Source organism: Trachurus trachurus (assembly GCF_905171665.1).
Source record: "Trachurus trachurus genome assembly, chromosome: 17".
NCBI lineage: Eukaryota > Metazoa > Chordata > Actinopteri > Carangiformes > Carangidae > Trachurus > Trachurus trachurus.
In genome coordinates, this window is record NC_139900.1 from 2316342 (window position 1) to 2336081 (window position 19740).

General features: G+C 43.9%; 1 protein-coding gene and 1 long non-coding RNA gene across 2 annotated transcripts in view; one reads left to right on the forward strand and one right to left on the reverse strand.

The window, feature by feature from the left end:
* Window positions 1–19740, forward strand: part of LOC311000770 — a 128403-nt gene that overhangs the window by 107240 nt on the left and 1423 nt on the right. The window lies entirely within an intron of this gene.
* Window positions 1–19740, reverse strand: part of LOC311000760 (NACHT, LRR and PYD domains-containing protein 3-like) — a 164394-nt gene that overhangs the window by 91319 nt on the left and 53335 nt on the right. The window contains exons 8-13 of the mRNA XM_083991589.1: window positions 18084–19609; window positions 14492–14665; window positions 12767–12940; window positions 12279–12455; window positions 11144–11320; window positions 10686–10862 (exon numbers count right to left, since the gene is read on the reverse strand). Of these exons, the coding sequence (XP_083847715.1) occupies window positions 10686–10862; window positions 11144–11320; window positions 12279–12455; window positions 12767–12940; window positions 14492–14665; window positions 18084–19609 (2405 nt within the window). The remainder of the gene's footprint in view (window positions 1–10685; window positions 10863–11143; window positions 11321–12278; window positions 12456–12766; window positions 12941–14491; window positions 14666–18083; window positions 19610–19740) is intronic.

Here is a 19740-nt window from a genome sequence, read left to right on the forward strand (position 1 = left end):
GCAACACTGCTACTGCTGGTGCTGCTGCTTAGCAGCTACCATGGATGTATTATATTAAGCTAGGCTGCGCATGTCGTTGCTCCGGAAACGCCCCCGGAGGTAATTGAAACTTCACAACTTTATTTGAGGCCAGAAAATAAACAGTGACATAATCGATTATGGCACGTTGCCACATCGATGCTGAATCGTGCATGTCCCGCATTGCAATGCATCGCTGAATCGATTATTGTTGACACCCCTACTGAGTTGATTACTTACATTAAGTCAAACCAAAAATGTATCACAAGTTTTTTTAAATTATTTGTTAACTCATTGAGTGCCACGCTCCTTTCCAAAGTTTTAGTCAAGTGTACCGGCAATTTAGACCATTTTTGACTTTTTATGTAGAGCCATAGTGTATTCTATATTATTGCCACCAACATATACTGTAGCTCAATTGAAAGGTTTAACTTAATGCTTCAAGTGGCCACAAACCGTTTGTTTCTACGTGCCTCCGTTCCTGAGAAAACTCAAGCTAAACATGGCTGGGTTTCACCAAAATCCCTCCTTTTTTTCTAGAAAAGGAGATAGAGCGTCTTTCATGAAAGGTGCTCTGTTTGTGTCTGTTGCTCTTCTGACACTCGCATTTCTGGATCAGAGGGCTCGTATAAGATAAATATATACAACAATTGTTGTTCTATTCACAAAACCACCATCGGGGGCGGGGGGGGGGGGGGGGGGATCATGAGCTGTCATGTGACTTTGATCGTCATCTATTTCAGTTCTCCTCGTCGTAGAGTCCCCAAATTTACATATAATGTGTATTAAAGTGTCTATTTTCATAATTTAAAAAAAAAATCTCGTTTTTGGCACTCAACGCATGGGAACGAAAAACGAGAAATTACGTGGTTGGCACTCAATGAGTTAACATGAGCACATTTGCATAAATCTGCGTAAATTTGCATAAATTGCACCGTTTTGACGGCACATGTATATATGAAGTTGCTGTGGTGGTACCGGCATGAAAATTGGAATGAGTTGACTTCATCGGTCAACCGACAAGTTGACCACTTTAAATTTCAAGATGACTGTAAAATCCCCTGATTCGCACAAACTGAAATACGCTGCTATGGCCGGGTTTTGGTTGATTTTTCAAGACAGCCACATCCTTAGTAGAGCAGGTATGACATGAGCCAACAGTGCATAATCCAATTACGTATGGCTAATTTGCATACATACAACACCTGATCTAAACATTGGGTAGAGCAGGTGAAAATGTCTTGTTCAATCTTGTTAACATATTACAGTTAAAAAACTTAAGGAATGGAACCAATTTAGGCCCATGAGCATTAATAGAGACGGAGCATGTCATACCTGCTCTACTAAGGATGTGGCTGTCTTGAAAAATTGCAGTCATCTTGAAATTTAAAGTGGTCAACTTGTCGGTTGACCGATGGAGTCAACTCATTCCAGTTTTCATGCCGGTACCACCACAGCACCTTTATATATACATGTGCCGTCAAAACGGTGCAATTTATGCAAATGTGTGCAGATTTATGCAAATTTGCTCATGTTAACAAAGAATTTCAAAAAACGTGTAATACATTTTTTGTTTGTCTTAATGTAAGTAATCAACACAGTAATTTTCATGGAGATATCTAAAGGTTAAAAATTTTACCCTATTCATGTGAAAAACATTTTTTATATGCGTATAAATGGGATATGTTTGGGTGTTTTTCAAAACTTTCCCCTAATGGGATTCTTCGGGGCTTTTTTTCCCTCACTCAGGACATGCTGATGATACAAAATCAGTTGAGTTTGCTTCTGTTGCAATTTGTTTAACCTTTTCTCATAAAATGACTGGACTATTAACCCTTCCGTGACCATTGTCTGTCCAACCTAGCAACAGTAACCGTGGAGGGTGGGACTTGACAAAGGGTCAACTATGGCAGCATCCATGACTCTAGGCGCCTGTGGACCGACCTTAGCTAACGTTAGGCAGTGGGTGACTCTGCAGCTACGAGACACGTTAGCTTCAGTCACGTCGCTAGCATCACAAGTTTGCTTCTGTTGCAATTTGTTTAACGTTGACCCCTTTTTTGGCCTAAAATTACTGGACTATAACTCCCATTGGAAACCATTGAAAATGAAGCAGATTTAAAATTTTGTAAGGAAATTTTGAATTAACTTATACAACAAAAAAATGTTGCCTGTGATAGAAGACAGACGTGGCTAAAGAGCGATTGAACGGGCATTACATGACTAACGAAAAGTGGGGAAAAATCATTGTTTGGTCACTCACTAGCTAGTAATGGTGCTAGCTATCGTCAGCTACAAGCTAACGCTTAATCTCCGCCGATTTCCTGTTTCTCCTCGTAAAACTTCACAAAGTTCAAAAGACATTAGCAATGGTAACATTACGTTTGCTAGATAACTTTGAAGGTTAAAGTAATATTATATACATAAGTTTATTGATGTCTTGGGTTTGGGGAATGGGATAAAAATTATTCCGGGAATACGTTCTGGATATTGTGAGTCGCTATTGCAGGTACCTCAGACACACATTTTAACCATATTGAAAGATTAAAAAGTAGTTTTTGCCGAAAAAAATTGCTGTCCACCTATCTCATAGGGTTTCATCCCAGGGTTGTCCAACCTTAGAAACACGTGGCATAGGGAGAAGCGCTCTGATTGGTGGAACAGCAGACCAATCAGAAGGCCAACAAAGGGTCAATTAGGCTACAACCATCTAACATGCGTAATGTGCGTAACATGCGCAAGCTAACAGTGTATTGCAACCGGTAGTTTAGTTTAGTTTAGTTTAGTCTAGTCTCCCCAACACTGAACTAGTCTCGTCTCATGTTAGCCAGTACGTTTTATATGATCGGTCTGCAGTTCTACAAACAGTGGTAGTAAACTTGTGGCAAGTTTCATGATCAAATCCAGGAGATGAAGCTCTGACTAACGTTATAATATCAATCCTACATGCTCTGGATTGTTGATAAAATATCCAACCATGATGTCCAACAGATTAGCTTCGATCAGTCATTCTGCATAATAATTTGTTGTGCGCTTTAGTTTGTGTGAACCACGCGAGAGTCAGTGTGAAGATGGACAGATAAAGAGTGCCTCAGCAAATTCATTTCTTCTAAACATCATGTCTGTCTTTTACCTGAACCAACAACAGCTGCAGTAGCTGTAGACTAATAAAGAGGGTTAGAGTTAGAAGGTTGGCAGAGTGATACAAGCGTCACGGAGCCTGCTTGTGTAATAGACTGATTTAATGTGAAAGTAATCGGTGATTAAAAATCAATAAACACAATGAATAGTAATAAATATGATTGTAATAAGGTTAGGATTAAAACAGTGTGCGCATCATTGTTTTTAAAATGTTTATAATGTGCTGATGCCTTACTGCTACCAAGCGATGTGTGCAGAGTTTGATAAGTTGTGTCTGCAGACCTGAAGATGGAGCTCTTTCACACAGTTTTTCACGTTTGAAGAATCTGGCTGAAATCTGTGTCCGGTTTATTTATTTTCATCTTCCTCTCTTCGGGTATGAAAATGATGGTTACCATGCAATATGTTCTGTCTGCATCTGATGAATGTTCTGACTCAATACAGAGTAGCAGGGGAAGGTATCATTTGGGGTTTTTGAACTGTTTATTGCTCATGTTGTGCTACAGTTGAGCTAGTTTTTGTACTTTAATTTCACTAAATGGGTCGTCATTGGCCTGTAGAGAGCGGTATGTGAATGTAAGAGGAATGGTGGTGAGGAAAGAACTAGAATAAAGGTCAAAAACCTTCCCTCAACAGGGGAGGTGGCCTCAGACACCACCTATCTCCAATTTACAATGCTGCCCTTTCATCCCTTCCCAGGAGACTCAACCATCTAGCCTCAAAGAACAACCACTGTTCACAAGTGGCAAGTGACTCCAACGACTGTCGTTAGAACACAATAGGGCACTAACTAAGTCGAAACCAACTTCCCACCAACGACTGTCACTCCAACGACTGTCGTTGGCACTTGGAGCACAAAAGGGAACCAGTGACATCATCACCCTTGTGAACGCCCACACAAGAGGTTAAATAGTGAGTCTCCACACCAGATAGTTGGACCAGTCCCAGCCTGGTCAGCTGCGTACATGAACTGATGAAGCCTCTTGGATGAGAGGTGAAACGTCTTCTTAGACAAATAACTAAGTCCAGTTGCTTTCGATTTAACCTCCTTTGAAATATTATGACCTGGACAAATGAGAATATGCACCGGCCGATAGGTCATATAGTTTTTGATCAATCCCTGATCAATGACCATGATCATTTTTGGAGAAATTATGAGATTATAATGGTTGTGTATTGCACGGAATGTTCGTGTCAGAGCACGTGACATCATCGGTTAGAGTGGGAGAGAGGCCAGAAAAACTCCAGATTTTTTCTCTTTCCACACTCGGCCCGGCCACAATTTACACTCTACACACATAATTTTTTCAGAATTTGTAAGACAAACTTGTTATCTCTCATATAATGTGCTCAAAATATCAGAGAGACTTACAGAATTTACAGAATAAGCCTCTGAGTGCGGCCACGTCTGTCTCTGCTCCTCATTGACTCCAATACTAATATTTTCTGAGAGAAGCAGAACGGACCGATGTTTTAAAACTGCCAGCGTCGCCAAAATATTTACTGTAGAAACACCAAATCATACCAAATTTTTCAGGAAGTCCTTAGAGCAATGTGATCTGTGTTTTGTTCTGATAGGAGTTACCGTTTTGTCACAGTTAGCCTAAATGTGAGACCGGTGCAGAGGCAGAAAATCGCTCTCTTTCTCCACGTTTCTGTCTGTCTCAGCCTGGGGGGGGCCCTATCGCCGTGGTAACCTCTGTGATTCTCAGGCCAGAGCTCGTTAACTTCATAAACAATCCACCTGGCGCTCGTTTAAATGTTTATAAACACGGACACAGCTAAATCAGACTGACACAGGATGCAGCTCAAGTCAGTCACACACACACACACAGACTCTAGAACCAGCTTCATGTGATTACAGTTACAGACACACACACACATCAAAACACACCAGGGGTGGACTGGGACAAAAATTTGGCCCTGGACTTTTTGGTCCAGACCGGCCCACTATCTGCGTGCAGATATTTTGCCAACTAGCACCGTTGATGTACAAACACACAAGCTCTTAATAACACCACTACTAAACGATATACAATATACAACAAAGTAGAGGAATAGTGTGGAATAAGTTAAGTTTGGACAAGATTACATGCACACAATGAGTCTGCATGCAATCAGAACTTTGGCTAGTTGGCTAAAGTATGGAAAACAATAGTATAATGATCTGAAAAATGGACAAACACTAATTTTATCTTAGAAAGACAGTACAGCTCAACATAATGTATAGACAATGAAGCATGACAGGAAATACTGTGTGCAGAATGATGTTTTACTGTAACAGTAGTTAATCAGTGTTTTATTAATTTTAACTGTATAATGTTAAACTGTTGAAAGGACAATAAACACTAACTGAAAAAAATTTGGAAAGCATTTGTTAAGTTGTTAGCTCAATGTCCTTCATGACCAAATTTGAATGAGGGCCCTTTAATAAAAGCAACTAATCAATTAATCAGGATAGTATATGAATATAGTTATTGTTTTCCAATACTTTAGATAACTAGATTTAGCTGTAACACACCACACCATCAGAGTTATTAGCTATAGCTATTTATTATGTCAAGTAAAGTTCATAGCAACCGTTCTGGACCATTTACAGTATTTTAATGAATGTAAACTTTACAACACCATTCTGGAAAGCACATACCTGCTTAACACGGTATCACTACCTCCTTCACATGGTGGAGAGTCTTCCTCAACACTTATTTTTTCAGCCTCCTCCTGCACCATAAGGGCAGTGTTAATGCCTCACTCTCTTCAGACTCACGTGAAGGACCTGCTGCTGAAGCTGCAGCATCGGTGCTTCTAGCCCTGGCCAGGCCAGGCGGCCCCTGCAGCAAACATCTGCTTAATTGTTGTACTTTTAGCAGTCTGTGCTGCTAGAGCTTTTCTTTTTCTGTTACTTTCCTCCATTTTTCCGCGCCACCTTTGCGTTTGTTTACTTTTCTTTTCCGTTTTCGTGCGCTGGTGTGTTTTTTTTTTTTTCTCTCTCGCTCTCTCTCATCATGACTCCGTGATTGGACGAGGGGGGGTCTAGAACATGCGTGGGTGGGACTCCTGGGCCTCTGTAGCCTCTCATAGGGCCATTGGGCCAGGTAGACAAGCCACTGGGCCAATCGTCACCTCTCTGCTGTGTCTGCAGCTGAGCACTGTGGGCCGAGCTGATGCATGTCTCTCTCCCCGGGCCGGGAGAGTTACAACAGGCAAGGCGAGGCATGGCGAAAAAAAAAGTTAAATAAATAAATAAAAAACGGCCGCCTATCGGCCCATTAGTGACCGGCCCACCGGGAAAACTCCCGGCACTCCCTATGGCCAATCCACCCCTGAAACACACAGGTAACATACAAATGCGCGCGGAAGCGCGCACTCCTCTCCCACACTCTAACACACACAGGTAACTTCATGTGATTATACACACACACACACACACACACACACACACACACACACACACACACACACACACACACACACACACACACACACACACACACACAGTTAACCTAATGTGGTTACAGCTCCTCCATATCAGTGCTTATAGAAAGATGATCATGTGTCTGTCTGATCAGCTCTGTCTTGACCTTAAGATCGTGGGTTTGATTCAGATGGCAAAACCGGCAGTAGCCCCGTGGGCCTTTCAAAATTTCCCCAGAGGAAATTTTCTAGTTGTAGTTATTGTAGTGACGTAGTTGTCAAAACTGACGTTTAAGGGGTGAGCACTCCTAATACGCAAATACACATACTAAAACAATGAAAAAGTGAGTTTTGCATAATATATCCCCTTTAAATAATTTTGACTCTTGAAGAAGCTTGTGAAGAGATTGAACACTGTGTCCAGTTTCTTTATTTACATCTCCCTTTCCTCAGGGATACAACATCCGAGCAGAGTTGGTTAGTGTCAGACACACTGTTTCTTTTTTTGACCAGTAAAAAAAAACACTGTAAAAAATGTATATAGAGCGTACACTTAAATAGTGTTTTATCTTCAGACAGGACTTCCTGTAGGCAGTGAAAATATGCTGTTAGTTTGCCTCCATTCATAGCCGTTTATCTCTTGTATCTCTGTCCAGCAGTATTCACCACCCATCCTGACACTGGAGCTGAACTGAGATCAGATCCTGTCTTTGTCAACGAGACACGGTCACAGCCACATAAACGACAGAAGTGACGAGGAGAATTGGGCTGGTAGTCAAGCTCTGGTCAAGCCAGCTTCCCAAGACAGTAGCGCTCCATGGGGTGGGGTGGCAGTGGCTCAGGTGGTAGAGCGGGTCGTCCAATGATCAGAGGGTTGGCGGTTCGAATCCTGCTCTGTCCCGGTTGCTGCCGTAGTGTCCTTGGGCAAGACACCTTACCCACCTTGCTCCTGATGGGTCGTGGTTAGCGCCTTGCATGGCAGCTTCCGCCATCAGTGTGTGAATGTGTGTGTGAATGGGTGAATGCGATGTACTGTAAAGCGCCTTGGGTACCGTTCAGGTATAGTAAAGCGCTATATAAATACAGACCATTTACCATTTACCATTTACCATGGTCAACAGGGGGCAGCACTTACAAGCTGCAATATTGATCCCATATGAGACAGATGGCAGTTTAACTCAGATGTAAGGAGAGATACCGCTTCCACTTAGGTAGTTAGTTACCTTGCCTTGCTTGCCCTGCACACAAAGTCTTTTGTTTTCAGACACTTCACACATCAAAGAACCAACTGTCATCACATGTTATACAGTTTTTCATCCAGTGCAGTAATGTGAACAAAACCTTTGCAACTGTGAAGTGTCACATGTTGTTGTTTAAGTTAGAGATACTGGTGGAGTCTGTCAGTACGTTTACATGCAGAGCTTAATCGAGCTATGCTCAAAATTCAATTTTGGCGTCAAGTCGGACTTCTGTCCTTGTCTCAATTTACATGCAACTGAAAAAATCGAATAACTGACGGGGTCCACCCCCTCATGCGGCGTCACCCATTGTTTCAGCGGGTCTGTTTTCTTGTCTGTAACAACATCTATTGCACGTCTGTCCGTCCTGGGTGAGGGATCCCTCCTCTGTTACTCACCCTGAGGTTTCTCAGATTTTTCCCTGTTAAAAGGGTTTTCCATGGAGTTTTTCCTCAGTCGATGTGAGGGTCTAAGGACAGAGGATGTTGTTGTGATGCCATGTAAAGCCCTTTGAGACAAACTGTTTGTAAAAACGGGCTATACAAATAAAATTGCCTCGCCTTGCCTTGCCTTAATAGACCGCCTGTCCTGTTGACTTTTCTGTCACCTTGTAAAAAACTGAATATAAACAACTTAGTAAGCTTAATAATAAATTCTCAACTGCAGTTCCCGACCAGACGCGCCAGTCTGGGCCGGATTCGCGCTGAGAATAGGATACGGACTTCCTTTTTTTCCTCTCCCTCTTTTTTTTTTTTTAATAAAACACTCTTGCTGGTTGCGCTGTGTGAAATGCATTGAATCGGCGCTGATGTTGGGTTTTTTTCTTTACTTTGCCGGGTTCGGGCGGCTTCTCTGCTCCACTTGGTGCCGTCCCTACTGTTGTGGAGCATGCGCACATGCATTGTCCAGTTATACTCCGACTATGACGGAGAAAATTGAATTCCAATCGCATTATCTGGGTGTCTTAATCGGAGATCTCCAACTCCGATTTCAGTCGGATTAAGGTGTTTACATGCACTTCAGTTGTCCAGTTATAGTCGGATTAAGGCAATAATTCGTTTCATGTGTCATGTAAACGTACTGACTGTCACATGACTGATGTCAGGTGAGGACAGGTGGTGTCATCACTGCTGTTCATGTTGCCTCCGTCACCGTCTCACAGGTTCAGAGGGTTTTCATCAAACCCGTGGCCCGGCTCTTCTTCCTGGACCTGCAGGAGGGAATCGAACCTCTGAGTGAACGCCACGTCTCGTGCTGCAACGGACAGGAAGTGTGTGTCCTGACCAGAGACGGCGCCGTGGCTCAGAAACTGTGGGAGGTCAGCGAGAGGCTCTGTGGACTCTCTCTGCCCTGGGTTTTACCTGCCAGGCTGCTCTTCACCTCTGATTGGTGGAGCTGTTTCGTCCAAGGTAGTAGAGGGAGTTTCACTGCAGGTGAAATAAAGTTGTATTTTAATTGACAGTGAGTTGTTATTGATCCATGAGGCTGTAGAGAACAGGAAGTGGGAGCTGCTGACTCAGCTCTGTGATGGAAACCACTGTCATAAAGACGTGGAGGAGAAGAACCTCATGTTCCTCCTGGACAAGAACATGAAGAACACCAGACTTCAACCGTCTGAGTCCAACTCGTCTTCACACTCAGAGTCATTTTACTCTGAGATTCCACCACTCTCTCTTCCATCATGTCCTGTAGAGAAGAAGAAGAAGGAGAAGGTTTAGGTGTGTGTGTTAATGAGGACAGGAATAAAGCAGTGGTTCCTAATCCTTCATGTTACAGGTTCATATTGATTCCAGGTGAACATGGAGTTCTAGAGACTCTCAGGTGAGTGACAGGTGAACCTCATTGTTCCTGTTTGACTCAACAACTTTACCTGTGACTGGATCACTGATGATTGACACATTGAAGCTGCTGCAGCGTTTTCTGGATCTGTGATGTCATGTATGATGTCATATGTGATGTCACATCCTGACAGGTTCACCTGCTGCACTTTACATTTTATTATCACTCCCACAGTCATCAGCTGTGGAAACAGCTACAGATCAGACTCACTTCAGAGTCTCCAGTCGAAAGTCTGGACTCTTCACAAGATCACGAAGCTGCTGCAGAGCTGAAGAAGAAGAACTCAGGTCGTTGAGGCTCAGGTCTAGGTGTCTCAGGTGGGAGGGGTTGGACTTCAGAGCTGAGACCAGAGAAGAACAGCTGATCTCTGACAAACTGCAGCCCCACAATCTGAATAAAGAATAAAAGCAGTGAGTTGAGGACAAACCTCCTTGTTGACAGCGTTCAGTGTCTCATCATCTGTTCAGAGCTGAAGAAGCTTCAGAAAGAACAAGTTTAGAAAATCAAAGTCCAACAGCTGAAGCAACAGGAAGCAGGTTAAACAGTGACATAGAGAGAAAACAGCTCATTAATATTCATGAGAAGCTGCTGCTGCTTCAACACAGACGCAGTGACTCCGCCTCTTCACCTGTCAGCTCCACCTGTGGCTCCATCCATACAAACTCATGTGAGGCTGAACTATGTTGCCATGACAACAAACACGTGAGACTGAAGCTCAGAGGCAAAAACCTTCTGACTGACTTCACAGACTGAACCTGCTTATTATGGGATGTTGGCTTGGAATGTTTCACTACAAACATCACAGAGCCTCCGGAAAGAGGAGGAGCCACCAGCTATTGATTATAGATCAGTTATTGTCTGACACATTACATGTGTTTCTGTAGTTGACTGGACTAAAAGCAGAGAAGAAGAAAACAGGCGTCACCATGACCCTCAGTGTGGATCAGTATAACATCAGCCTCATGTCTGCAGCTCAGTGTCAACACAATTTTCACATCACATTCATCTGAGCACAGAAATAAAACAGAGTCTGACCTCAGAGTCTCCAGTCTACAATCTGGACTCTCCAGAAAACCACTCAGATCCTTTACTACTGAATCCTGCAGCTTGTTGTTGTAGCTCAGGTCCAGTTGTCTCAGGTGGGAGGGGTTGGACTTCAGAGCTGAGCCCAGAGAAGAACAGCTGATCTCTGACAAACTGCAGTTCTTCAATCTGAATAAAGAATAAAAGAAGAAGATAAAATGATCATTGCTTAGATTCTCTCTCTCTCTCTTTCTCAGATTATTGATTATTGATGACTATGTAGTGAAATGATCTGAAAGTGAAGAGTCAGTGTGAGAGAAGAACAAGTGGAAACATGAGACAACAACTATTTCAAACGTCCTTCATTCATGACATCAAAGTCAATGATTCAAGTTCTGAGTGAAGATCAATCAGGTTCAGTTGTGGATCAAAGATTTAAGATCTACAACAGTAACAGTCAGTGAACTGACCTCAGAGTCTCTAGTCTACAGTCTGGACTCTCCAGAAAACCACTCAGATTCTTCACTCCTGAATCCTGCAGGTTGTTGTTGTCACTCAGGTCCAGTTCTCTCAGGTGGGAGGGGTTGGACTTCAGAGCTGAGACCAGAGAAGAACAGCTGATCTCTGACAAACCACAGCCCTCCAATCTGAACAAAGAATAAAAGCAGTGAGTTGAGGACAAACCTCCTTGTATTTGTTGTCTTGTGTTCAGTGTCTCATCATCTGTTCAGAGCTGAAGGAGCTTCAGAAAGAACACGTTTAGAAAATCAAAGTCCAACAGCTGAAGCAACAGGAAGCAGGTTAAACAGTCACATAGAGAGAAAAACGCTCATTAATATTCATGAGAAGCTGCTGCTGCTTCAACACAGACGCAGTGACTCCGCCTCTTCACCTGTCAGCTCCACCTGTGGCTCCATCCAGACAAACTCATGTTGAGCAGCCACATTGATCAGAGGTTTACTGACCACGCTCAACATGTGAGGCTCAACTCTGTTGCTATGACAACAAACATGTGAGGCTGAAGCTCAGAGACAGAAAAACCTTCTGACTGATTTCACAGACTGAACCTGCTCCAACTTCTTCACAGAGATGAAACCAGCACACACACACACCTGCTTATTATGGGATATTGGCTTTGAATGATTCACTACAAACATCACAGAGCCTCAGGAAAGAGGAGGAGTCACCAGCTATTCATTATAGATCAGTTATTGTCTGAACACATCACATGTGTTTCTGTAGTTGACTGGACTATTATTATTATTATTAAATCTTTATTTCAGACCCAGGGGGATCCATATCACCATAAAAGCAGAATAAGATAATAAAAACAAAGACAGAATAAAAATGAAAAAAAAAAACAAAACACAAAATACAAAGTAGAGCCTTCCCCACTATTCAGTGTAGGCTTGCATACAAACATGTTCTAAAATGGTTCCACAGTCTGGACGAAAATCTTACTAGAAGCAGAGAAGAAGAAAACAGACGTCGCCATGACGACCCTCAGTGTGGATCAGTAGAACATCAGCCTCATGTCTGCAGCTCAGTGTCAACACAACTTTCACATCACATTCATCTGAGCAGAGAAATAAAACAGAGTCTGACCCCAGAGTCTCCAGTCTACAGTCTGGACTCTCCAGAAAACCACTCAGATCCTTCAGGTCTGAATCCTGCAGGTTCCAGTTTTCACTCAGGTCCAGGTGTCTCAGGTGGGAGGGGTTGGACTTCAGAGCTGAGCACAGAGAAGAACAGCTAATCTCTGACAAACTGCAGCGCTCCAATCTGAATAAAGAATAGAAGCAGATGAACTGATGATTGAGTTATCATCTCTCTCTCTCACCACACCCACACACACACACACCTGAAATGATCAGATGATTGATTATTGATGACTATGTAGTGAAATGATCTGAAAGTGAAGAGTCATTGTCAGTGTGAGAGAAGATCAAGTGGAAACATGAGACAACAACTATTTCAAATGTCCTTCATTCATCACATCAAAGTCAATGATTCAAGTTCTGAGTGAAGATCAATCAGGTTCAGTTGTGGATCAAATATCTCAGATCTACAACAGTAACAGTCAGTGAACTGACCCCAGAGTCTCCAGTCTACAGTCTGGACTCTCCAGAAAACCACTCAGATCCTTCACTGATGAATCCTGCAGCTTGTTTCTACTCAGGTCCAGGTGTCTCAGGTGGGAGGGGTTGGACTTCAGAGCTGAGCCCAGAGAAGAACAGCTGATCTCTGACAAACTGCAGTGCTCCAATCTGAATAAAGAATAAAAGCAGTGAGTTGAGGACAAAGCTCCTTGTTGACAGCATTCAGTGTCTCATCATCTGTTCAGAGCTGAAGAAGCTTCAGAAAGAACACATTTAGAAAATCAAAGTCCAACAGCTGAAGCAACAGGAAGCAGGTTGAACAGTGACAGACGGACTGACGATCTGATTTGAACACATTAGCGCGATTTAGCGCATATGTTTATTACCGTCATAACGCGACCTGTTCGTGTGTGTGTGTGTGTGTGTGTGTGTGTGAGAGAGAGAGAGAGAGAGAGAGTCGCGGCCGCCACAGACTTGATTAATGATAAACGCTGGATGCGCTGGTTGATAAGTTTTGTTTTTACTGAGGAGGAACTATGAAGAACTGTGCAGTAACATCATTATGAAGGTGTGTGGGGGCTTTTATTTTGCCGTGGCGGTGCGGAAACCCTGTTGTTGTCTTGTGAGTGAACTGCAAACACGGGAGCAGATGGGGTGAAAGTGCGCTACGTCACACTTAATTCGCATACAGCTGTTTCCATCCCATTCGAATCAACCAAAACCTGGCCATAGCGAGCGTATTTCAGTTTGTGCGAATCAGGGGATTTTAATTCGAATTATGGCGTTTCCATCATCATTTTCCAATGCGATACATCTCGATGCGCATCTAAACAGCTGATGGAAACGCAACTATTGTCAGTGTGAGAGAAGAACAAGTGGAAACATGAGACAACAACTATTTCAAACATCCTTCATTCATCACATCAAAGTCAATGATTCAAGTTCTGAGTGAAGATCAATCAGGTTCAGTTGTGGATCAAAGATCTACAACAGTAACAGTCAGTGAACTGACCTCAGAGTCTCCAGTCTACAGTCTGGACTCTCCAGAAAACCACTCAGATCCTTCAGGTCTGAATCCTGCAGGTTGTTGTTGTCACTCAGGTCCAGGTGTCTCAGGTGGGAGGGATTGGACTTCAGAGCTGAGCCCAGAGAAGAACAGCTGATCTCTGACAAACTGCAGTCCTTCAATCTGAATAAATAATAAAAGCAGTGAGTTGAGGACAAAGCTCCTTGTTGTCATGTGACCATGAACTGAAGCTTCCTTCCTTGGAGCCCAGTGTTGATGTTCATGAGCCTCAGTGTCTCCACAGTGGGATCATCAAACCAACACTGTTCTCTGAGCTACAGGACTTTAACCTCTTACACTGAGAAGCTGCTTTCACCTTTGACCCTGAACCAAGCAAAGAGGGAAAACGCAGATCTAGATCACATCTGCTCAGCTTCAGCTCAGCTGCTCTATGTTAGCAGCTTCATTTGAGAGCCAGCTCATCATCATCATCATCATCATCATCATCATCATCATCATCATCATCATCATCATCATCATCATCATCATCATCATCAACATCATCATCATCATCATCACCATCACACTGACTTCTGAGTGACCTCTGACCCTTCACTTTCTACCAGCTGCAGTAACATAGAGTCAGAAACTGAACTTCACACATTTGAACTGAACACAGACAGAAGTCCAACAGGTCCAGTCAGTGAACTAACCTCAGAGTCTCCAGTCTACAGTTTGGACTCTCCAGTCCAGCACACAGAACCTTCACTGATGAATCACTCAGGTCGTTTCTACTCAGGTCCAGTTTTGTCAGGTGGGAGGGTTTGGACTTCAGAGCTGAGGCCACAACTTCACAGTGACTCTCTGAGAGTCCACAATCAGCAAGTCTGTGAAGAGAGAAAATATGAAACGTGTCAGAATGAAATGAGATGAAAGCTGCAGTAAAAACACAGTTGATGCATCTGATGACAGGACATGATGATGTGATGAACATCTGAGCTTCAGCTCATCTTCTCTCAGTTTGATCTTCAGTCTCACAGCTGCAGCTTCAGTCTGAGGCTTTGGGTCGCGTTGTGTCGTGTCGTGCTGTGCTGTCTCTCTCTGCCTGAAGGGGGCGCTGCCCTCTTTCAGGACCTCAGTCTGAGTGTCTGTAAATGAGCTGTGGTCAGTCTTTTTACTTGACCTTCATCTTCTGTCTTGTTTTTCCGGTAGGGGGGCTGTTAGGTAATACACCTGTGGTTGAGGCTCTGCATCGATCAATTGATCCACAGCTGATCACTGATCAGTTTTGGCTGCAGGTCCACACTGATCAGTGACAGGTGGTTGTTGTTGATCTTTATTCTTCAGGTTGTTCTGGTGCCTCGTGCACTGAGCTGGAGGTTAAAGTAGCTCAGTGACTCTGATCACTCTGAGCCCCTCCCTCTCCTGTTCAGGGGTGATGTTGATGTTTATGAGGTGAAAGTAAATATTTGTATTACTTTCATATCTTTATGTGTATTTTATATATAATTAACATTAAATTGTAAAGCCCATCACTGTGTGTGTGTGTGTGTGTGTGTGTGTGTGTGTGTGTGTGTGTGTGTGTGTGTGTGTGTGTGTGTGTGTGTGTGTGTGTGTGTGTGTGTGTGGTGTGTGTGTGTGTGTCTCTTCCACCAGGTGGAGGCAGAGCTACACTACAGCTGATCGTGATCTCAGTGCAGCTGCTGTGGGTTTGAATCATTGATCTCTGATTTGAATAATTGATCTCCAATCAGACTGACTGAACCAATACAACAGCAGGAGAAGTTAAACCCAGCTTTTATCCTGGTTGGGAGCAGTTGACCTGCTAGACTTGTAGTCAAGACAGCCTAAACCGAGACCAAGACACTACCAAGACCAGAGACTATCAAGACCAAGACAAGACCAAGACTAGTCCAGGGGCCTCATTTATCATTGTGGATACACCTTTTTTTTTTACACCATTTTCCCCGGTTTTGTACGTATGCACTTTTCTTCGCCAAATTTGGGATCTATCAAGCAAAAACCCAACGGGAAAAAGTGCGGACATTTACACCCATTTTGACCCTGGCGTGCCGTGGTTTACACCTTTTTTGAGGAACAGGAGCAATTCTGTCACCTGAGTTAACGAGGTGCACGTGTGTTTGGAGCTGACGAGAGGAGAGAATAAAGAGCGAGACAACGCAGTCCTGAGGAGGAACTGTGAAGGACTCAGCTGTAATGGAAAATGACCTAAACCGAGTCCAGTAGAGCAGTAACTGTGAAGTGGAAAGGCGTGTAAAGTAATGGTAACTATCGTGGAAATCCTGCTTTACATTGTTTTAACATCTAGGTAAAAGAAAAAAAAAAGATTTTCTGGGATAAAGGGGCAGATTACATAAGATTAGAGACTCGTGGCTCATGTGTTTGCCTTCTCTTTTTGCCACCGGCTTTCCTCTTTGTGTACACTTTGTGGAGCAGTAAATGTCTCTGCTGCTTTGCTCATGTCGCTCTCACACTCTCTCCCTCTGCCGCCGAGCAAAAGCCTGCCACTTCTTTCTGTAATTTTGATAAACGGGAGGACTAGCCTAAATTGTACACAAACAGGAAAGCCTGTGGCAAAAAGAAAATAAAGAGGCAAACACAAACTTTGAGTTAGTTACCATTAAAACCTCCATATAGACCATAGTTCTGTTTGTTTATCATGTGTGTCAGTTTTGTGTGTGACTTGATAGTTTAGTTGTTGAGATTAAGAACATCACTCCCTCATCAAACCGGTGATAGGCATGCTGAAAAGAAAAAAAGAGAGAGACGCGCCTGGGTATCGCAGCTGTAAAAAAAAAAAAAGTTGACGTGTCGGAATAGCGATACCAAAAAGTGTCTGAATACCGGCATGTCTAGATAGAGGGATGTCAGAATAGCGGCATGTCTAAATAGAGACATGTCGGAATAGCGGGCGGACCCCTTTCCATACCATGGATTTATTATGGTCACATGCCGCACCACTGTCAGAGCGTCATGTTTCCATAATGACAACTGATGGGAGAAAGACACATGTATGTCGTCATGTTTACATGAGCTCAAACTTGTGGTGCACACTAGCAGCAGCTAGAGGCTCGAGGTCCGGCTGCAAGCTCGACTGCAGCCACACGGAGACCACGCACTGCTCAGACTCACGTGTGTATTCTTTCCGCATCAGTCCCGACAGTGATCGACACAGTCCGCCGAGAAAAAATGCAGGTACCGATGTATTTTTTACATGTCATGATCGACTTGGTACTGAGGTATCAGTTCTCTCACACTGGTGGTGGTGCCAGCCCATTCAGTGACCTATAAATGTGACAATAACTTTTGAATAACATGAGATGGAAAGACTGGGGACCTTAATGGCTTTTTTGTATAACTGTTTAATAGGTTTAAGGGTGGTGACACCAGCAAACAGCCAGGTTGTGAAACAGACAAACAAAATCATACAGTGCAGGTATGCTTTTGCGGCCACAGTTGTAATAAAAGGTCTGATTTGTTTAAAATTTTGTATATTGAATTGTATGGTACTGGTAATTTTCTTGGTGTGCTTCTTCAAAGTGACCAGTCCAAACGTGACAATAGGTGTAAAAACAACAGCAGCAGCAAGCCGTATATTGTGGATGTCTGTTTACACTTTGTTAAATGTGTTATATGGTTGCCTTGGAACACGGAAACGGAACATCAATTTTTAGTTTTTTTTTTTTTGGGGGGGGTCACCTCCACTAACAGGCAGGTGGTTAGCCACTGTATGATGTTGGCAGGAATATGATAAAGCGAGTCACATGTTTTATAGCCAGAGTTTGGTATCTTCAGGTGTCTTCAGATGGTTTGACAAATCATCTGGTGCAGGCGTTAAGTGTGTCATCCCAAGTAAAAATCTGCTAAAGCCAGATGGTTAGTGTGAACTCATTGTCTTTTCTAAATCGACAACGACCGTGGAAATCGCGTAGTGTGTTCCCAGCCTGAAGGGTTAAATCTATGGTTCATGCGCAGTCACACTAACACCTGGAAACACTGAGGTGGAAGATTTGAATAAAACCGAAAAGTCAATTAAAAAAAAAATCATAATTACTTTGTGATTAATCAGCAATATCACAGCGAGCTGAAAAATATCAACTGAGACTTGACTGATCAATAATTATATTACTAATTTGGGGGGAGGGGGGGCAACACGCAGATGTGGGATTCGAACCTCACTGCTCACCTGCAGTGAGGACTATAGCCTCAACACATGGGGCGGGTGCTCTACGAACTGAGCTAAACATCGCCCCCAATAATTATATTGATCATGTCTGGACTCACCCAGCCTTCCTGCAGTTCCTCACAGCTGGGATCAGTCTCCGTCGTCCCTCTGGTGATGTGTTGTACTCCATCAGGTCCAACTGGTCCAGAACCTGCTCTGACATCTGCAGCATGTAGGCCAGAGCTGAACACTGGATCTCAGAGAGTTTCTGCTTTGATCTGTTCTTTGACTCCAGGAACTGTTGGATCTCCTGATGAACTGACTTGTCCTTCATCTCCGTCAGACAGTGGAAGATGTTGATGCTTCTGTCAGGAGAGATTTCATCACTCTTCATCTCCTTCAGGTTGTTGATGGTTCTCTGGATGGTTCCTGGACTGTTGCCTGTCTGGCCCAGCAGACCTCCTAACAGCCTCTGGTTGGACTCCAGAGAGAGGCCATGAAGGAAGCGAACAAACAGGTCCAGGTGACCATTTCTACTGCTGAGGGATTTCTGCATGGCTCTCTGCAGGAAGACATCCAGGGTTAAATCATCATGTTGTTTTCCCGGGAAGTTCTCCAGGACCTGTGTGTTCCTGTTGGTGAAACAGTGGAACATGTAGACTGCAGCCAGAAACTCCTGAACACTCAGATGAACAAAGCAGTAGACAGTTTTCTGGAAGATCACACTCTCTCTTTTGAAGATCTCAGTACAGAGTCCAGAGTTCACCAAGGCCTCTGTGACATCCAGACCACACTGCTCCAGGTCTTCTTGGTAGAACATGATGTTTCCTTCCTCCAGCTGTTCAAACGCCAGCATCCCCAGCTTCAGAAGAACTTCCCTGTCGGCCTCCGTCAGCTCCTGTGGACTCGTCTCATGTCCTTCACCGTACTTGTTGTTCTTCCTCTTTGTCTGTACCAGCAGGAAGTGTGAGAACAGGTCAGTCGTGGTCTTGGGCAGCTCTCCTCTATGCTCTGTGGTCAACATGTGCTCCAGAACTGTAGCACTGATCCAGCAGAAGACTGGGACTTGACACATGATGTGGAGGGTCCTGGACGTCTTGATGTGTGAGATGATTCTTCTGGACAGATCTTCATCACTGGACCTCCTCCTGAAGTACTCCTCCATTTGGGCGTCAGTGAAGCCTCGGACCTCTGTCACCCTGTCAACACATGTAGGAGGGATCTGATTGGCTGCTGCAGGTCTGGAGGTGATCCAGACCAGAGCCGAGGGAAGCAGATTCCCCTGGATGAGGTTTGTCAGCAGCACGTTGACTGATGAGGTCTGTGTGACATCAGACACAACCTCCCTGTTGTTGAAGTCCAGTGACAGTCGGCTTTCATCCAGGCCGTCAAAGATGAAGACAAGTTTACAGACAGCCAGCTGCTCTGCTGTGACCTTCTGTAATGTTGGATGGAAAACATGGAGCAGCCTGAGAAGACTCAACCGCTGATCTCTCATCAGGTTCAGCTCCCTGAACGAAAGCAGAACCAGCAGACTGACATCTTGGTTCTCCAAGCCCTCAGCCCAGTCCAGAGTGAACTTCTGCACCAAGAAGGTTTTTCCAACGCCAGCGACGCCGTTGGTTAGAACCACTCTGATGGGTCTCTGTTGGACAAGTGAGACCGTAGAGACGTCCTCTCTCTGTTGGACAGGTGAGACTGTAGAGACGTCCTCTCTCTGTTGGAAGGGTGAGACCGTAGAGACATCCTCTCTCTGTTGGACAGGTGAGACCGTAG